At 51.9% G+C, this 21,361-nt stretch overlaps 1 protein-coding gene across 4 annotated transcripts in view; it reads right to left on the bottom strand.

The window, feature by feature from the left end:
* KDM4B (lysine demethylase 4B) overlaps positions 1-21,361 on the bottom strand; it is a 110,583-nt gene that overhangs the window by 76,757 nt on the left and 12,465 nt on the right. For all 4 annotated transcript variants that reach the window (XR_004956427.1, XM_036240336.1, XM_036240335.1 and 1 more), the window contains exons 5-7: positions 18,179-18,354; positions 16,973-17,087; positions 13,465-13,658 (exon numbers count right to left, since the gene is read on the bottom strand). Coding sequence is in view for 3 of the 4 variants with exons in the window: in XM_036240336.1 (XP_036096229.1) it covers positions 13,465-13,658; positions 16,973-17,087; positions 18,179-18,354 (485 nt within the window). In the remaining variant the exon portion in view is untranslated. The remainder of the gene's footprint in view (positions 1-13,464; positions 13,659-16,972; positions 17,088-18,178; positions 18,355-21,361) is intronic.

The raw sequence follows: 21,361 nt of genomic DNA on the forward strand, positions 1-21,361 counted from the left end.
TGTCCTTGTGACACGGCCACCTCTGGTCCCATCCTGCGCCTACCCCACAATCCCAAGGCCATGAGGGCTCCCATCTGCTGCTGATGGACCAACATGAAAGGAGCACATTCACTGCCAGATTTGTAGGCAAAGCTAACGCAGGCTCTCCTACTCACAGGCCCACAGGAATCTCCATCCTGGGGAGCTTAAATCTGTTGGCAGCAACCTTGCCATGGAAACGAGACCCTGCAAACAGAACCCAAATTGCTCATGGCTCAGCTAGAATGACAGGTGTGGGGGTAAGCAACTCTGGGCCAGGACACCCTCTCTTTCTGCAGCAGAAAGCCCCTCACCACCATCCCTGCAGCTGCCACAGAGCCCCCACAGTTTGAAGCAACTCTAATCTAAACACTGCCCGTGGGAGGATCTCCAGATTGACATTTCAAACAGAACCAGCAGTTTCTAGAGTGGTGGGCAGGGAAAGGCTTCCGGCTTCTCGCCTGGTACTCTCTAGCCCAGAACCAGCTATGTGGGGGCCAGGAAGGCTTCCTTGGCTCCAGCAGTCCTAAAGCAAAAACCCTGCAGCCTCACAATAGTGCCAGCCAGCGTGGAGTATGCCGGGCCAACTCTAAAGCACCTACTTTGAACAAAAGCCTCTGTAATGAAGGGCCATCTGCTCCTGCCAAAGCAAGCCAGCGGGACTGTGCAAGAGTCACTGATGCCTGCAGCCATAGCCACGCATGGCAGACGGACAGGAGATGATCATACCCATGTGGGGTGGGCTGGTGACCAGACAGCCGGGCTGACCCGCCCTACCCACCCCCACCCAGGCCCTGGACCCTCCTTCCCATGCTAACTCACCCTCCTGGCCAGTGGAATCATCCTGGAATGCCTCAGTGCAGTAGCTTTCTAGCCCAGGAACCTTCAGACTCAGCTCCTGATCCAGCTGCCAGCCCTCCAGCTCTGCTCCCTATCCTTCCACAGACTTCCTCACCCCTGCAGCTTCCCTGTATCTACCTCAGGGGCTCCCAGGCTGCCAAGACTGCCAGCCTTGGCCCTGCTGGAGGTGTGGGGGGAGTCCAGCCACTCCATAAGCTCCTTTCCTGACAGATGGCATCTGTCCTCGTGTGAGTTCAGGGCTCGAGCAGGCCCGTCTCCTTCTACAACCTGGAGACCTTCGTTCAGCACCCAGCCCTTTCCCTTCTCCTGGACACACAGAGTAGGTTTCCTGTCCTCCCACACTAAAGTGTGGTCATGTAACTGGACAACAGTCAATGAGATGTGGGCAGAAGGCCATGGGTGCTGCCTCTCAGGCCTGTCTATCAAAGCTTCCTGAACATTCTCTCCCTCTTGCCCCACCTGGACGCTTACGCCCAGGGTAACCTGGAAGCCATGTGTGGAAGGTGGCAGAGCCTCTGTCGGACTGGGGCCCCACATTCCTGCATCATCCCTCCATCTCCCAAAAGAACCTACCAGCTTCTGTTTTAGCTAGTAGAGTTTGATTCAGTGATTGTTTCAGGGACCCTGTAAGAAAAGGTCCTTCTCTCCTGAACTTGGCCTTCAAGTTCAGACCAAATTTGCCATCTGGGAATGTACCCTGTCCCCAAAGCTGAACCTGGCCAGAACCTGCTACCCTTCCTGGTTCAAAGGACGATGATTTGCCCTGGCCGGTTTGGCTCAGCGATTACAGCATCGGCCCGCGGACCAGAGAGTCCGGGGTTCAGTTCCCACTAAGGACATGTACCTCAGTTGCAGTTTGTCCTTGTCCCCGGTTGGGGTCCTGTGGGTGGCAACCAGTCAATGTGCCTCTCTCACATCGATGTTTCTCTCTCTGTCTTCCTTCCTCTCTACCTCCCACTCTATCTGAAGATAAATGAAAAAAAAACGACAATGATTTGAGGGGCAGGGGCAGGGTGGAGCAGTGCTTAGAAATGCCGGCTGGGCCCTGGCCAGTTTCGCTCAGTGGTTAGAGTGTCGGCCCTCAGACCAGAGAGACCTGGGTTCGGTTCCCACTGGGGGCACGTGCCTCAGTTGCAGTTTGTCCCAGGCCCCAGTTGGGGTGGTGTGGGTGGCAGCCACTCAATATGTCTCTCTCACGTCAATGTTTCTTTCTCTCTCTTCCTCCCTCTCTCCCTCCTGCTCTATCTGAAGATAAATGCAAAAATGTCCTCAGGTGAGGTTAAAAAAAAAAAAAAGAAATGCCGGCTGGGCCCATGGCTGAGTTTATGCCGCAGTCCAACCACTTCCAAGCCAGTGGCCCCAAGCTACTGTCTCTGCTTCATCTGTGATGGAAGATGGATGGAGCCACAGATAAGCACAAGGAGTTACTCCAAGCACCACCTAGCATGTAGAAAGCATGAAAAGAAGCTACTAGTATTGTTACTTCTCATGACATCCTCATGTATAGTGATGGACTTCTTACACAGTGGCAGGTAAAAGATGACTCATCGTTTGCAATAGCTGCAAACTGAAAACAACCCACATCTCCATCAACAGTGAACAGACAAACAGATGGAGGAACAGTCATACAATGGGAAATTATACAGCCATGAAAATGAATAAATTATCATGATATGTAACAGGGATGAATGCAAGATACAAATTGAGTCCATTTGTATGGAGTTCAAATCTAGCCAACACTCAATTGCCCTGGGACACAGACACAAGCAGAAAAATGACACAGAGAAGCAATGACACAGCACCCTCAAAGTCAGGAGGATGGTCATCAGTTCTGGGTGAGGAGAGAGCCTCAAAGGGAAGGGCACCAGAGTAGGAGAGAAGATGCTTTTCCTGACATCACAAGGGTCCCATGGGGCTGGCTTCAGAACCATTGGACAAATTGTATATAAATATATATATATATTTGGTACAGATGTATTTTGTGTACTTTCTGTACCATGTTATGCTCTGTGATTAAAAAAAAAAAAAAGGTTAGAAAAAGGGGACCACAATATAACAGGCATAGTTCTCAGATGCCCCCAAGACTTCTGGCCCCTGGGAGCTCACACACTTGTTCTCAGTTATTCCACCATGCCTCTTAGTGCTTCCATGAGGGAATTTTGCTGTCAAAATTAAGGTCCCAAATCAGTAAACCTTAAAATAGAGGGATTACTCTGGTGGGTCTTACCTAAGCAGGTGAGTTCTTCAGAGGGGTAGAGCTCTTCCTCAAGTCAGAGGTGCCAAGTGAGGGGGATACCCCAAGGATGTCCTGGGGATATAGGGGGACACCTAAAAGCGGCCTCTAGGTGGAGACAGCAGCAGCCCAAGGCTGGCAGCCTGTGAGGACACAGGGACCTCACTTTGCCAACGACCTGAATAAGCCTAGAAGTGGACCTTCCACAGAGCTCCCGGAAAAGGGTCCAGCCCGCCGACACCTCGACTTCAGCCTCTGGGCCCCTGAATTGAGGACCCAGCCGCCTGTGCCTCGGTTCTGACTTACAGAAGTGTGAGCTAATCAATGTAAGCCATAACTCTGGGCTGATTTATTGTGGAGCAACAGAAATACTAAAACCACCACAACCTGAGAAAAGGAGAAAGGAAAGAGATGAAAAATATCTGACAGAAGCATGCCAGAAGGCTCACATCTGCCCAATCTGGGTACTGGGCATGGGGCTGTTCTGCTAATTATACTCTTCCCTGTTCTGATACTGGAAGTATTTTAAATACACTTCAAAGAGAACGGCATGGAAAGGGGGAGAGAGTGACTTTACAGTGGAGAAACCTGACCAACACACTCAGCCAGGGGGTAAAGGTCACTGTCAACTGTGGTAAGTTGTGGTGACACATGACCCTAGACATGATGGGATGAGAAGGGCCCTTCACTGTGGGGTCTTCCTCCCAGAGTAAGGTCTAACCACGAGAAAAACACCAGACAAATCCCAATTTAGGGACTTTCAACAAAATCCCTTTTCAAAACTGTCAAGGTCACCAAAAACAAGGAAAGTCCAAGAAACTGTCATAGCCCAGAGGGGCCTATGGTAATGTGACAACTAAATGTCATGTGGGATCCTGGACTGGATCCTGGGACAGAAGGGACATTAGGGAAAACAGAGGAAGTCTGCCTACAGTGTGGACTGTGGTTATAGAAATGTACCAGTATTAGTGCATTAACTGTGACACACAGACCAAGCTGAGAAGTGGTAATAAGGAAGCCAGTCCTGGTTGGTTTGGCTCAGCGGTTAGAGCATCGGCCTACAGACCGAATGGTAGAGGGTTTGATTCCCGGTCAAGGGCATGTGCCTGGGTTGCAAGTTCAATCCCTAGCCCCTGCCAGGGTAGTGTGGGAGGCAACCAATCAATGTGCCTCCCTCACATTGATGTTTTTCTCTCCCTCCCTCCCTCCCTTCTACTCTATCAAAAAAAAAAAGCCATGAAAGAGTATCCTCAGGTGAGGATTAACAAAAATAAAAAAATAAAAAAGCCAGGTGTGAGGCGCACAGAAAGTCTCTGTACTCTTATTCTCAGCTTTTCTATAAATCTAAAACAGTTTGAAAAAATAAAGTCTTTTAAAAAATGGAGTATACCACAAAAACAGTGGACAAATAGACAAACTTGTAACAAATGTCTAAGGAACAAGGAAACAACCTCATAGTTTGATGTAACAAAGGTCTAAGGAACAAGGAAACAACCTCATAGTTTGCATCAGACACTCCTGGCCCCAGTCCATCCTGGGATCTTCCACCCTGAACAAAAAGCCAATTTCCTAATTCCACCGACTGCAGTGACACCCAGCTGTCCAGGCTCATGGCACAGCAACAGCTGGTCCAAAATATCAGAACCCCCCACTCCAGTCTTGCTTGCTCTGGAGGAGAGCACATGGCAAAATTTTTCCTTAGCAGAAGGCTGACCTTCCTCTGCTTAACTCGAGCCTAAAATCACTTTGCATTCCCTGAACAAATACCAACTGTGTCTGTGTGCTGCAACAACACAAGGAACAAGCCCACAGGGACAGATGGCACCGAATGTGGGAGCCCCCTGGGTGAGTGCCCCTAAACACACTGGGTTTCCTGGTACCCTCCTCCACCTGAGTGGCACAGTGCACGTGTTCTCACATGACTCACCGCTAGGTTCAGCCAGGCTGTTAAGAGTTCAGTGCAGGGAAGGTTGGTGAGAAGCAAGTCAGGCAAATGGAAGGATCTGTGATTAAAACTGTGTGGTGCCACGCTACACAAATTCTCTGAAACTGCCCACTGCCATACCCACCACGGTGACTAACAATGCAATCCTAGTCTCATAGTCCAATGACACTTGACTGCCCAGTGTGAAACTCGAAGGTGTCTCCAACATTAGGAATTGATTTTTTGAATGCCAAAACCAGCTCTCAGTTTTAGATTTACTGCACAAATCCTGACAAGCAGAAAGCCAGGGCTGGAGGCATTAGGGTGATAGTGTGGTTCTGGCAAGAGTGAGGCTGAGGGATGTGCAAGACAGCTGGACGGGAGTCTGGGTGACACAGCTGTCCTTCCCCTAGGCACCTGCGTGCACAGACTCTCCCAGCCAGGGTGTTAAACCACTTATGCTAGCGCTATGCCACCGTTGTGATCCCAAGCGCCAGAGCACAGGGTTGCAACACCCAGCTAGGAACAATAGCCCCGGTCTGGGTTCTTGGCAGTCACATGTGGGCACACTTGCACACATGCATGCACACACTCGTGCAATATGAGAGCACACTCACACACTCTAGGGTGACCAAGCACCAAGGTTTTTTAGGGCCTGAGAACATTCCAGGATGCAGGACTTCCAGTTCTGAATCCAGGAAAGTCACACTGGTCACCCTGACACATATGCAGGAGGCTTGGAGGCAGCGGGCAAGTGAGTTGGGCACAAATGGAATAAAGGACAACCAGCTTTGGTATCGTGACCATGAACAATGAAAAGAGGAGATTCTGGAAAGGTAATCAAGAAGGCTCTCCCTGCCTCTCCATGACCCCACCCCGACATGAGCCCAGTAACTCACAGCTCCCCTGAACACATGGACTTTACATTTGCTCTCAGGAGAAGGTCTCTGCTCTAAAACACTCGTTGTTGCTATATTTCTGTCATCTTAGCTCAGGACCTAGGTTTCCCCAGCGTGTCAACAGGTACAAACCAGGCCGCCTCCAGACATCTTGTAGGTCTTGTTCATCTGACCTCTCCGGGCACCACAGCCACACGAACTCTGTCCCCAGACACCAAGTGGGGGTTAGGCTGACCTGGGGTGAGTGAGGGGAGGAGGGGGAACATCTATCTGCTCTTGTATCTTTTACTGGTGACAGGGTGTGGTGTTGGGAAGCTGTTATTGGAACCAAATTGTGAAGCTGTCAGGCTTCTATCAACCTTGACACAGAGCCTTCCCCTCCACCAGGGGCCTTTCAGGATCTTGCCAGAGCAAGATGACTAGGAGGAGTTACCCTTGCCGCTGGAGGAGGGGGCTGGGCTTGACTCAGGGAATGGGAACCCCCTGGTGACTGCTGCCCTGGAGTCTCAGAAGCCATAAAGTTGCACATGGCCAACCAGGCCTCCTCCAGAAACCAGTGCTCTCCACCAAGGGCCTTCGGGGCTACTGCCTGGTCAGCTTCCCATGGCTCCATCACCCACCTCAGTCTGGCTCCCTGACCACAAAGCAGAGGACCTCCCAAGGCCTGGGCCAGGCTCTATGGTCCACCAGCACCACCTATAGCCAGGCCTGGGGAGTTGGCTTTGGACAGTCAGATAGAAAGCAGGGAGGAGGGAGGAAAGGAAGAGGGAAAGGGAGGGAGGGATTATTCAGTGCTGCAGGAGGTACAGCTGGGAAGAGGACTGACACTGACCAGCAGTACCCCCCGAAACCCACCAAAAGAGCCTTGCTCTGCCTGAGCAACAAACCCATCAATCTTGGGCCCAGCCTCTTCCGCAGGCTGCAGGTCAGAGAGCAGGTCACATGGGAACCAGCAGTGCATGCACACACAAGCATGTGTGCACACACAACCTCAACACACGCAGCAGGACTGCCATGTGCACAAAGGTAATGCACACACGCATGCAATGCACATGTGTATACACACATGCACATACTTGCACACTCACAGGCACGTGCCATCTCCAGAGCATCAAGCACAGGCAGAGATGGCTATGCCTGCTGGGGATTTCTTGGCAGCAAAGGCTGTCCAATCCCTCTCCTATGAAAATCCCTTGAGCAAAATGCCAAAGAAAAACTCTAGGTATAGCTAAATCAAAGGGAAAAATTCTCCAACCCCCTGGGAGCATCCATCAGCTTCTGAAAGGTCAGCAAAAGGGCAGTGCTCTGAGAAAATTTTCCTAGACTCCCAGGCTCTCCTACCAGCATTCCCTCCACCAACCCTGTACAGAAGGATCCGCTCACTGCACCTCAGGACCATCCATGAGCTAGTGAGGGCTCCGTGCCCCTTATAGGAGCACAATCAGACTCTCTCCCCTGTGCCCCATGCTGAGACACTGACACCAGAGACTTGGAAGACTGTATCCCAGATAAATCAAAGTGGGAGTGCCGGAGGGGCGGGGGAGACCAGAGACAGAACTCAGGGAACCTGCACTGCCACCCTCATGGGGTGCTACAGAGTCTGGGGCCTGAAGGCCAAGGTCACAGCCCTGAGGGCCCACCCCCAGAGGCAGGATAGCATCTTCCCCCAGGACACACCCCCTTCCACAGGGAAACAGACATCTCCACCTCCTCCAAGAGCAAGTAGAACCAGAGGGAGTTTAGGAGGACGAAGACGAATGGGGGTGGTGACTCTGCCTAGACTGTGTTGATGTTCCTTCAGCTAAAACACTTCTGCTCTGGCCTCAGTCACCTGAGAGAGGCTTTCCCTCACTCGCAGTATTTAAAATATAGAAAGGAAAATCTGCAATTGGACAGCCTGCACCCCAGCCATCGCAGTGTAGCAGCCCACGAGGGGCCCCGGCGCCTGTCGTGCGGCTCTGGGCAGCACAGAGCACTGGGCTCCTGGCCCCTCATCCGCCTTACCTGACACTGTAGAAGCCTCCAGCTTCTGCTCTTTGCAGTGGTCCTTGGCTCCTTCAGCTGAACTCACTGCCCAAGCCAGCCTCACCCTCACAGGCCTGCCCTGTGACTCAGGGGTAGTAGGCACCCCAAAGTCTTTGCCAGCCCTTGCCCAGCATGCAGTTACACAGGATATGCCACAAAGCACTTTCCCCTACCCTGGGGGGCAGGCTGAAACCACAGCAGGACCAGGGAGACTGACTCCTTATGATGGCAGCAGTGTGTGCCAGGGTCCCCTGCAAAGGGCAACAGGCACTCTGCTCTCTTCTTCAGGGTGCACAGCACACTCCAGATGGTCCAGAAGTGCCCAGGGAGACAGGACTGACCAGAGCCCAGTGCTCCGACTGCCAGCCTAGAACTCTTTCCTGGGGACACTTGGAAGCAGCAGAGAGGACAGGAGGTGGCAGGTGCTGCATGTGGTGATACTGCTAGAAACACTGTTTAGTGCCACATGTGTGAAATATGAGGTTGATTATCACATATGGAGCTGAGGTTTCCAATGATGGGCCTGGGAGCTGATCAGTCCTGAGACGCACAGGGACTGAACCCGGTGGTAGATGGCCAACGGGAGGCCCTCAGGCAGAGTGGCCCTGGGACATACTGTGGGGATATCATCTCTGGCTAAACACCACCACCCACAGCTCTAAAGCTGGTGTCTGGCCTAGGACAGCAGGTTCTATAGGGCACGGCCTCTGGACACTGAGCCCTGCCTGGCCAGCGCTGCCACTTCCCAATGCCCATGCCCACCCACCCTCCTGGCCTCAATAGCCAACAGGGTGGCAGAGCAGCAGGAAGGCCAGGCAGAGGGAAGGCTGGGCCTCGGGAGAGTACAAGTGCTGGTCTATTTTAAAACCCCATCTCAAAAGGAATTCTGAAGCACTCAAATGCTTCAGATATTCTTAGCCTCGCTGCCTGAGAGCACCATGTATTGCCAGCCTTTCAAAGCAAACTCCACGCTTGTATTGACACCAGGCTGTTCACGTCACTTTGACACACAAATCACACTACCTAAGTAGCAACAGACCCAGAAAGGCTTCATAAAACGCTGTAAACCTGAGGACGTTGACACTTTAAAAAAAGTGCTACCGAAATACTCTGAAATGGTTGCAATTAAGCTACTGTAGATGCAAGCGGAGCAGTACATATATTAGGGAGACAGACGTGTTAGCACAATCTGCCAGAGAACGTCTCCTCTCCGAGGGCCCAGAGGAGGGGTGGCAGCAGGGCACCACCCTCCCAAGGGGATGCCAGGAGGCTCTCTGAGCTCCCAGCCTAGGGGCAAGAGGCCACCTCACCTGCCCCCCACCCCAAGCTGGTGTCCATGTTGGCCCCATGACAGAGCATGACCAGGATTAACTCCCACAGGGATGGCACCGGTTACACACAATGGAAACCTCAGCGCACTGGGGCTCTAACAGGCTGAGAGGTTACTGTGGTCCCAGCATACCGGTGTCCTGATAGTTACCCAGGCCCTCTCTGTGCCAGGCCCCTATTGGGAGCTGGGTACAAAAGGAAGACTGAGGGCCCTCCCTCACAGGGCCCATGGTCTGGTGGGGAGATGCTTATGCCAACATCCCCACCTTGATCCTAAGGAGATACAGAGTTGAACGGGTGCCCATCATGACGACTGGGCTGAGCTGACCAGGCATGGAGCAGGGAGCTTGGCAGGGGAGGGAGGCAGAGGCCTCTACAGCTGGACACTACACAGCCACACTTTGAGAAGCCCCTTTCCACTGGCCACACTCGGTCAGCGTGAGAGACCCCCACATTCAATCCCACCCCTCTTCAGTCCCAGAAACCAAGATCAAGGTCAAGGTATCTTTTGGAACATTCTTCCCATCAGAAGACACGCTGCTGTGTTCAATGCTGGCTCTGCTGATGGCCGCTGCTCTCAGGAATGGGGCTGAGGGAAAGGGTGGAGGTGGGTGGTGGGTGGACACAAGGGCCACCTTAAGCAAACCAGGATGCAGCATGAAACAGCAGGGGGGCTGTCCTCAGCGGTTGTGGCCTGGAGAGCACCGAGTGCTGGCGACAGGAGGTGAGCATGCAGAGCCAAGTATCTGTCCTGCTGCCCCACGCAGCAAGGGGGCTGCTGTGCCCTCAGATTCCCAGAGTCTCCTCCCATGGACAGTTCTCAGGGACTTTGCACTGCATTGTCTCATGCTTCACCTCACTCAAAGCCAGTCCCACCACTTTCCCACTACCCTCTATCCCTGCCACTTTCTGTGGCCCTCACCTTCTCATGACCAGTTGGCCTCCTTCCCAGGCTCTCTGATGCCACTTCTTGTGCCAACCTCCCTGAAACTAGCACTTTTCCTGGGCATCCTCACTGCCTACTACAGGGCCTCGTGCCCCCAGAACACACTTTTGCCCCAGGGTCACATCTGAGAGCGCAACCTGCCCTCAGCCAGCACGTGCCAAGACTCAGCATTGGCTTCTTTCTGTCTCTCTCTTTTTGTTTTAAGGAAAAGATGGGTTTTCTTCCCTTAAGGTCCTTCTAGCTGGCAGATCCCAACCAAAACTGGGGCATTCTAGCAAGGCTAAGCAGATCGGAGGCAGTGTTTCTATGGCCCATCCACCTGCCAGGCACCTCCTATTGTGGCTCCCAAGGGGACTGGGATGATAACTGCCCAGTGCATTCTAAAAAGGTGGAGTCTAAAAAGGATAAAAAGAACCTTAGGAAATTTCCACTGAGGTGCAGGAAGCCAACAGTCCATGGGGAAGGGAAGGGCGCCATCTAGTGGCCCTCAGGGGAGCTGCACCTGACTGAACTGGGCAGCAGAGGGCAGTTAACTCAGATACAGGGCCAAGTCATTACCATCCAGGCTAGCTATCAGGCCCAGCACACACACACACACACACACACACACACACACACACAAGAACACTTCACATACAGAAACACACACATGCATAAACACACATATACATACACTAATAGATACTCCCATACACACACATGCATTCATACACATATACATACATATACTCACACACATACAAGCACATACATATACACTCACACAGACACTCACAAGTATTTTCACACTCACATGCAAACACAAACCCAGCCTGTGGATCTGCATGGGGAGTCAGAAGGCTACCTGTGGGCACTCAGCCTGTCCAGCCCACAGAGCATGGCACGCAGAGCCCCCGGGGAGGAGCAGAGCCTCTCTCCCCACTCACCCTACAAGCTGTGTTCCCGGGCCCCACCCTCCTGGCCTGAAGGTGTGGACTTGGGGCAGAGTGGGGAGTCACAGCCTAGCCTTGCCATGGAGAGAGAAGACAGGGTGGCTCTGCCGCCACTGGGACCTCCTGGCCAGCACTGGGACAGTGCCACTGACCAGAAAACACTTGTGCCCGAGTGCTCAGAATCAGGCTCGTGGGCGTGAGATTCCAGCCTTCATGAAAAGGGCATCACCAACTCGTCAGTCTCTCTCCAAATTTATCCCCAAAAGGCAAATACCTCCCCTCCTGGAGGTTTCGATAATCAAGGGTTAATGCAAAGCCACAGAATGCCACCAAAGGAGAGAAGTGGACTAAAAACAAGAGGCTCATGGAACTGTAACAGGAGCCCCCCAAAATACTCAAAGTAGCAGTTCAAAGGCCAGAGGGCCCAGGGTTGACAGGATAATGGCCCCAAAGACACCCCAGTCCTAGTCTTGGGACATGTGGACATGGCACCTCATACTGCAAGACTTTTCAGATAGATTAAGGACCCTGGAATGGAGATGACCCTGGATTCCCCAGAGGCACGAGCCCAGTGTCATCATGGGTCATTGTAAGAGGGAGGCAGGAGGGTCAGAGTCAGAGACAGAAGAGGCTGTGCTGCTGGCTATGAGGCTGGAGGCAGGGCCACGAGCCAGGGATGTGGTGCCTCTAGAAGCTGGGAAAGTCTGGATTCTCCCCTGGAGCTTCTAGAAGAAACAGCCCAGCCCACACCTGGGTATTAGCTCTGTGAGACTCCTGACCTCCAGAACGTGACAGAATAAAAGCATGTGGGTTAAGGCTGTGATCATTTGTTACAGTAGCCCTGGGACACATACATAATCCCCCGCCATTTCTGTGTACCATTCTTCCCCATCCTTCCCTGCCTGTCTGAGCAGAAACTGCGTGGTTTTCATGAGAGGTGAGGAGGGCATGGTCACACACCAAGGGCAGAACAGGGAGGCCTGGCTTCCCACCCACAATCTCTTGGCTTCTGGGCACTCTTCTCAGAGCTCCCGTTCCCACGTCCCTCAGCAAAGGACTCCAGGAGGTCCAAGTGACTTAAAGGGGATGAGGTGCCTATGGGTACAGGCCTAGCCAAGGTAAGGGGTGCCTTGGCCAGGGTCTGCCTATGTTCATAGCTGTGCTGCGTCCTCCTGCCCCTGCCTCCACTGCCCCCAGCTTACTTGGCTGAGGTCCTGAGTGCCACAATCCGCTCCAGGTCTCCTATTTCCCCTCCCACCTCTCTGAGCTTCGCTGATTATTGTGACAACAGAACCTTCTAAGACAGCTGGGGATAAGCAGGGAGATGCAATGTCCTAGCTCAGAAGTCTCTAGCAGAAACAACAGTGAACAGACAGAAGTCTGTTGCCTCCCGGCCTGCCAGCAGACTCTGGATGTAAGGCAGTGGTTCTCAACCTGTGGGTCATGACCCCTTTGGGGGTTGAACGACCGTTTCACAGGGGTCGCCTAAGACCATTAGAAAACACATATTTCCAATGGCAATTCATAATTACAACAGCAAAATTACAGTTATGAAGTAGCAACAAAAATAATTTTATGGTTGGGCATCACCACAACATGAGGAACTATATTAAAGGGTCGCAGAATTAGGAGAGTTGAGAACCACTGAATTGTAAGGTGAGTATTCAGCTCAGATTCCAGAACATAGAACACACTGGATATAGAACCCAGCCGGCAGGACCCAGCACTCACGGAGTGGCTTTTCGGGCCAGCTCGCTGACCCCTGTCCAACACCTGCAAACCAGTGGGGACTCCAAGGCAGGGGCCAACACCCCTCAACCCAAAGACCGAGAGAAAGGTGAGGGGAGGCTCAGTGCATAAGACCACCCAGTCCCCAGGCCTGCAGCCCAGGAGAGCCCCCAGTACAACAGCCACATGTCTTCCTCGGCCCAGGGAGGCACCGAGGGAGCACAGCACCTGCCGATGTTCAGTGGGAGGCTCTAGGTTCAAACCCCACACTCCACAAATCAGGAAACTCATTTCTGAGGGGGACATATCCCTCATCCCCAAATGGTGGGTAAACTCAGGCTGCCCCGAAGCCAGTGGGGGCAGTGCCAGTAGATCTTGAGCGACCAGAGCTCCAACCCTGGCCCACTCTGCCTGATAGCCCTGAGCACAGGGAGCCACCTAGAAGGTATCCCCAGGCCTGCCTGTCCCCAGAGGAACCTATTCACCTGCCCTCCCCCTGCCCTTGACCCTGCAGGCGGCAAAGACCCTCCCCCCTGTGAAGCAGGTCAGGCTGCTGGCTGGACACTCACCATGACTTGGGCTCTCCAAAGTGCAGGTAGTTGATGCTGTACAGGTCCATGTCCTCCGTGTGCCAGGCGAAGGTGGTCTTCCACATGCCGAAGTACAGGTAGGGGGTATTGACTCCCTCAATGATGGTGCCACACTCGCGTTCCACCATGTCCAGGATGGTGCGAAGGTTCCCAATGTTCCACTGGGCCACATCCTGCAGGGCAGTGAGCACACAGTCAGTGGGTCGGCCATCCCTGGGGCACCCAGGCCCCGCCAGCCCCAGACACTGGTGGGAGAACAGGGAGTGTCCTTCCCTCTGAGACCCCAGCTGCAGTCTGACCCCCATGAGGGCCCAAGAGCCCAGCTGTCAGCTCCAAACCTGCCCACATCAGAGCCTCGCCCACCCCAGTATCCAAAACCCATCCTGGGCTGCCAGACCCTGCAGATGCCAACTGACTGCCCTGTGCCATGTAGCTGGGCACAGCTTTCTCTGGATTCCACATTCAGCTATGTGTTAATCTTGGCAGTAAAGACCACAGTTTGGTCATGAGTAACTAATGTGCCTCAAAGTCAAATGACAGAAGGGGAAAGACAATTGCCGACTGGGGCTAGACCAGCTAAGGTGCCAGACAGCCCTTCTGGAATCTCCCCATGGAGGAGATAGAGACGGTTCTCAGAACCAAACAAACAAGGCCGGAATCCTCTCCTACCAGTCCCAGCTATTCCTAATGCCACAAAAGACATTGTGTCTTGTCATAAAACCTCACAAAATAGGCTTTAACCAACTTCCATTCCCTAGAGAACTCTTCAAGCCTGTTGAGATGCTCACTGAACATCAACATCCCTCCCATTCCAATCCAGCCTGTACCACTCACTCCTGTCCACATTATTGGCCCTTGATATGGCCAGACCAGTGGCTGGTCTTTGCAAGGTAATTCCTGGCAGAAGCCTAGAACATGGGGTGGGGGCAGTGACCAGACTCCTCAGTATAAGAAAGAAAAACCCAGCCCTGGCCAGTTAGGCTCAACGGTTAGAGCGTCAGCCCGCAGACCAATGAGTCTCAGGTTCGATTCCAGTCAAGGGCACATACCTCACTTGTGGTTCGTCCCGGGCCCTGGTCGGGATCTTGCAGGAGGCAACCAGTCAATGTGTCCCTTTCACATTGATGTTTCTCTCTCTCTCTCTCCCTCCTTCCCACTCTATCTAAGATAAGTGGAAAAATATTCTCAGGAGGATTTAAAAAAATAGAAGAAAAGAAAGAAAAACCCAAGGTTGCTTTGAATAAAAACTGCCCAAGGTAAGGGCACATCAAAAACAGGTCATTTCCCTAAAGTCCTGCCAATTAACCTCACTGTCCAGCCCACATACATCCACAATGTGACCATAGGTGGGGTACCTGGGGTCTAGTCTAAGTCAGGCAATACCCCATCATGTGACCAGGGCAAGTCATTTCTCTACTCTGAGCCTAAGTTTCCTCGTCTGTGAAAGGAGCCTGTTGTACTAGGTCAGGCACGGGAAACTCGGGGCCTCACATCTCCTTCAGGAACCTATGGCAGACACTGCTCACGATCTCAGCATTGGCCCCACTGAGGCTCAGTGGGCAACAGAGTCCTTCATGGGCCATCACTACAACCAATGGCAGGCAGCACACAAGAGCAAACCCAGAGGTTCTCACTGGACAAGGCTCTAATTCTTAAATTTTTATTTGAAAATAATAATGCAGGGTCTTCAGGAGAATGAGAAGGCAAGCCACAGAGTAGGAGAAATTTTTTGCAAAAGGTATTATCTGATAAAGGACAGTTTTCTAAAATACACAAAGAACTCTTAAAGCTCAATAAAAAGAAAGCAAACAATCCACTTAAAAATGAGCCAAAGACCTGAACCTCACCAAGGATACACTGATGACAAGCACATGAAAAGGTGCTCCACATCATATGTCATCAGGAAAATGCACAGTAAAACCACAATGAGTGCCCTGGACAGTTTGCTCAGTGGTTAGAGTATCAGCCCACAGACCAGAAGGTCACAGGTTCGATTGCGGTCAAGGGCACATACCTTGGTTTCAGTTCAGTTCCCAGCTCTGGTCAGGGTTGTATGGGGAGCAACCAATCAATGTGTCTCTCTCACATCAATGTTTATCTCTCTTTCTCTCTCTCTCACCCTATTGGAGAATAAATGGAAAAATATCCTCAGGTGAGGATTAAAAAAACACACACAACAATGAACTACCATTACACACCTATGAGAATGGCCAAAATCTGGACCACTGACAACACCAAATGCTGGTGAGGATATGGAGCAACAGGAACGCTCTCTTATTGCTGGCAGAATGCAACGGTGCGGCCACTCTAGGCAAAATGAAATGCTGGCCAACAATTCATGTGGGCACCCATGCAGCAGTCCTGTTTTTTCTGAAACCTTTTGGGAGTCACAAGACCCACCTGTTCTAATGAGCTCCTCTCTGGGTGTTTGGGAGGGTCCCCACCCTTCCCAGGAGGGGGTGCTATTCCCACCCAACTCCAGCCCCACCTAACATCAGGACTCAGGTGGCGCCCACCAGTTGCTCTTATGCTGAGCACGGGCTGAGTGGATGAAAGAGAGTGTCCCAGTAAGAGTTGACCTTCAGAGTGACAACATGGGGTGAGGGACATGGGGACAGACAGGGCCACCCCAGGAAGTGAAAAGGTCAGATTTTAGCCCAGGGTACCCTATGCAGAATACCCCCAGGAGAGAACTGGCTCTCTCTGAAATTAATAAATCTGAAATTAACCTCAGGACATCCATCCCAGGGTTATCTGAGGTCCCATAAATATTAATAAACTGTCCCCGAAAAAATAAGGGTCCCGCTCAAACCTCCCTCTGTTTAACACCAGCACCTCTAGGCCTCTGCATCACTGCCATCAGCATCTGGTCTATGTCCTTGAACAAGCCAAGGCCAGGCCTCCTCTGTTACCTGGGTATCCCCAGAGCCCCCTAGCCCAGTCCAGACACAGGTGAAGCCAGTTGCAGCCTGGCCAGCTAAAAACTTGGGGCTTCCCGGATTCCAAGGGTGGTAAATCGGGACAGACAGGCTCTATGACTCGGTAGGCAAGATTCTGCAAGTCAGAAAAATCACAGGATCCCTTCTTGACTCATTCTAAGATTAGGCATATAGTCATCACTGGAGCCCAAACAGAAAGCCCAGCTAAGCTTCTGTATCTTTTTTTTTTTTTTTTTTACCCTCATCCAAGGACATTTTCTCATCTTTTTGTTCAGGTAGAGTGGGAGGGAGAGAGAGGAACAGAGAGAGAAATATCGATGTGAAAGGAACACATCGAGTGGCTGCCACCCACACGACCGACCAGGGCCGGGGACAAACTGCAACAGAGGTCCGCGCCCTTAGCGGGAACTGAACCCGGGTCTCTCTGGACCACAGGCTGTATCATTTTAACTTCCATTTCCAATTCTATTCCCATTCACACTCCTTCACCTCTGCCATGTAAACTGAGTCCCTCACTTTCCCAGAACCTCTTGGCCTCGGGAACTTACATCATCATACAAGGAGCCGCTGATGTCAGCCCCGTAGATGGGAGAGACAAAGGTGAGGTTCTTCCAGTACTTGCGTTCCAGGTCATCGAAGTCCTGGTGCCGGGGAGTGCAGTATCTGTAAGCAAACATCACACCAAAAATGGGGGGCTCAGAGCATGTGCCTGATGCTCACAGCTGAGCCAGGTCCAGGGCATCTGCTGGAGACAATGAGGGAGGGGCTCTGCTCAGATGACCCATTGTCCCCACCACAGGGCCCAACCCAGAGAACACAAATATGGTTCCATTGCTGCTGGGAGAGCATTTATCCTGGAGGGTGTGTACAGGACCAGCAGGCGGCCCTGCCTGGAAAAATGCCCACCCATCCCATCTCATCAGCTAGCCGGGCCTGTGGCATCCAATCACAACGCACATCAGGGGCAGCGAGAGCAGGTGATGGGTGCAGGCTCTGGCAGCTCTCATCATCCCGCTGCTCAGCACATATGAGAGCACTGATTATGGGCCAGACACTGTCCTGGGCGCCAGGGCCAGTGCATGAGCAGGCAGACAACACCCTGCCTTCATAGTACATTTATGTTTGAGAGAAAGACACTTCTGGAAATGCACAAATGATTTCAGAGAACCAGGGAGCTAGGAGTACAGAGAACAGGGAGAAGAAAATAGCAGTAGTGTGCTGTGAGTGCACCAGGTATGCACTGTGAATGGTCACGAGTGCACACATGAGTACAAAGAACGTGCATGAGTGTGCCCATGTGTGCACCACGTTGAACCAGGAAGCAGCAAATGGGAATGTGTGTCAGAGAGCACCTGTGCAGAGGCACTATCAGAGCCGAGACATTATGGAAGGGTGTAGGGGACACACTGCAGGGACAGGGGATAAAAGCGAAACCCCAGGGGGCAGCCCTCAGTAGTAAGTGTTGAGGGCCGTGTGAGGTGAACAGGTGGCCATGGGCTGGTGAGGGTCTGGATTTCACCCTCTTTGAACTGGGGGGGGGCTCTGAGCATGAGGTGCTAAGATCCACCCAGTACACCCAGGACAGATAGTATGTGCTTTGTGGGAGGCTGCATGTGCCCTACCATCTCTGCACCTCCAGAACCCTTGGTGGACAGGGCTTTGCAGATCAGGAGATGTGGAGGCCTTTAAGGTGTGGTTCCACCCCCAGGGTTTCAGGGGGCCTGCCCTACACCCGCCAGGTCCCAGCTGCATACTTCTCACTGTTGGCCAGGCGGCGGTACTCTCCAACCGTCATGGCCTTCTTCTGGATGTTGTACTGCGTGAAGAGGCCTGACTGGCCTGTCACCACCTGCTGGATGGGGGCTGGGATGACCACGTCATCGATGTCGTCATACGTCTGCCGTGGCTTCCACTCCTTCGGGGGGATGATCTGTGAGACCGAGGAGGATGTCAGTGGCGCCTCTACACAGACACATCCACTCAGGACAGGGAACAAGCAGAGGACACACTGCCCACTCTTGGGAGACCAGCAGCCATTACCTGAGAAGCATACCTGGGACTGCCCCATGGGGGCACCAGGAATCACCTGTGCCTTTATCGAGCACCCAATCGATCTGGTGCCAGCAACGTGGGCACCACCAGTTACATTTGAAGTTCTTTTATTTATTTTTTATTATTTTTATTTTTTATCCTCACCTGAGGACATTCTTTCATTTTTTGTTCAGATAGAGTGGGAAGGAGAGAGAGGAAGAGAGAGAGAGAAATATTCACATGAAAGGAACACATCAAGTGGCTGCCTCCCACATGACCCAACCAGGACCGGGGACAAACTGCAATCAAGGTACGTGCCCTTAGCGGGAACTGAACCCAGGTCTCTCTGGACCGCAGGTCTACGCTCTAACCGCTGAGCCAAACTGACCAGGGCTGAAGTTCTTTTAAAACCTTTGTCACTGGAGGGCAGAGTTGCTGCGCCCTCTAGCTTCAGAAAGGAACAGGCTGTGCCCAACACTCAACACGGGTTCTAGGAACCCACTTCATTGACACTTTAATTAGAGGGTAATCACAGCTCCAGGTGCTGGGGAGGAGAAATGTGGGAAAAAGAGATCCACGAGGGCCTTACATTCCATGGAAGATGATACACACTAGGAGATAAGGAAACTCTGTGAGAAGGTAACCAATTGCCAAGTACTAAGGATATAAAATAAAGAAGGGCTGGGCAGAAGGGTGACAATTCAAAGTGGGAAGAGATCTGAGAAGTTCACCTTGGAGAAAAGGCATAGCTATTTCATGGAAGCAGATCCAACAGGTGACCACTAGGCCTTGACCATGGGCAGATGACAGCTCTCCTGTCCCTCCCCTCCCTTCCCTGCCTTTCTCCACAAGGGGACACTAAGGGCCAACACGAAGGGCTTGGTGGCAGGGGTACACCCTGAGTGGGCACTGTGCTGAGCTTGCTTGGGCTCAGAAGTCCACTCCCGGCCCCTTCACCCTCGTGGTCAAGGGGGGCACTTTTGAGCTGGACCAAGGGCCTCCTGAGCACCAGGCACACTTCTGTGCCAGCCCCATAGGGCAGGCTGGGGCTAGTCTCTCCAGTCCTGGGTGGGTGTTTGCAAGCCTCAAGTCTCCTTTCAGGGTGCCTAGCAGGTCATTAACAGCTGTTTTCAGAGTATCAGCCATAAACTCCAAAGATGCTGAACCTTCTCCCTGCTCAGGGCAATGAGAGAAGAACAACGCACTGATGCTGAGTTTGGTGACAGCTTCCAGAAGGGCTGAAATCCATTTACCATCCCCAAGGACTCCACTATCACATCTACCACATCAGTGGAAGGAATTGTTTTGCTTGGAAACTAAAAAACACTTGTTCTCTAGTGGCCTATTGACAACAGAAAGGTGATGCATCCCGTCGGCACACACAAGTTTATTTACAAAATACAATAAAGCTCTGGCCGGTTTGGCTCAGCGGTTAGAGTGTCAACCCACAGACCAGAGAGACCCAGGTTCGGTTTCCGCTAAGGGCACGTACCTCTGCTGCAGTTTGTCTGGGGCCTTGTGGGTGGCAACCACTCGATGTGTCTCTCTCACATCAATGTTTCCCTCTTACCCTCCCACTCTATCTGAGGATAAATGCAAAAAAAAGCAAAGAACAATGTACTTGGGTGAGGATAAAAAAATAACAATAATAAAATAAATAACAACAGAGCAATAAGAAGTAGGTGGGTCTCCTGGGGCAATTCTGCTCTCAGGGGACATTGGGTGATGTCTGGGGACATCTGTGGTTGTCATGACCGGGGGTGTGCCTGGCATAAGTGGGTGGAGACCCAGGATGCTGCTCAGCACCCTGCAGTGCTTAGGACAGCCCCACAGAGAGTGACCTGGCCCCAGCATCAGCAGTGCGTGATACAGAGTTAAATGGGGACAAGGACACAGCTATCTGATCAGTGAAGGCTCTTTCTGAGGACGTCTTTTCTCTTGTTCTGTCAACTGCGGCTATGACTCAATAGGCATCTAGGGTGCCCACCTGTGTCTGGTGAGAGGCCATGTGACACAAGGTGCTGGCCGAGGTCAGCCTGCCAGCTGAAGGTTTTCTTGGATTTCAAATAAGAAATCTGAAGTCAGGTACTAAACTAAAACATGTAAGGCTGGAAAACAAAAACTAAATTAGAGGGGCTATGCCTCCAGGATCCAAGATGTTCTCCTGTGAGGAAGGATCCATGACCCTGAGCTACTTTTTAATCACGTTATCGATGTCTCCTCTTGACAGAAAACCTGAATCTCCACCTGCAGGAAAGTGCTATGACCCTGGACAGGCTCCTGATCCACCTCAGTTTTATTAGAAGAAGTCTGTCCCTAATGCCAGTCTGGGACAAAATGAACAAAATATGTCACTCCCAGATTTCCCACTTTCTTTTTTTTTTTTTTTTTTTTTAATCCTCACCCGAGGATATTTTTCCATTTTTTGAACAGATAGAGTGGGAGGGAGAGAGAGGAAGGGGGAGAGAGAGAGAGAAACATCGACGTGAAGGGACACATCGAGTGGCTGCCACTCACACGACCAACCAGGGCCGGAAAAGTCAATTGATTTTTTTTTTTTTTTTTTTTTTATCCTCATCCGAGGACATTTTTCCATTTTTTGTACAGACAGAATGGGAGGGAGAGAGAGAGAGGGAAACATCGATGTGAAAGGGACACATCGAGTGGCTGCCACCCGCACGACCAACCAGGGCCGGAGACAAACTGCAACCAAGGTACATGCCCTTAGCGGGAACCGAACCCGGGTCTCTCCGGACCGCAGGTGGGCGCTCTAACCGCTGAGCCACACCGGCCAGGGCCCAGATTTCCCACTTTCTTTTGTTGTTGTTGTTGTTAATCATCACCCTCACCAAGAATATTTTTTCATTCATTTTTATTCTTCCTTTTTTTTATTTTTTAATCCTCAC

The sequence above is a fragment of the Molossus molossus genome, unplaced genomic scaffold (assembly GCF_014108415.1).
Source record: "Molossus molossus isolate mMolMol1 unplaced genomic scaffold, mMolMol1.p scaffold_m16_p_4, whole genome shotgun sequence".
Lineage (NCBI taxonomy): Eukaryota > Metazoa > Chordata > Mammalia > Chiroptera > Molossidae > Molossus > Molossus molossus.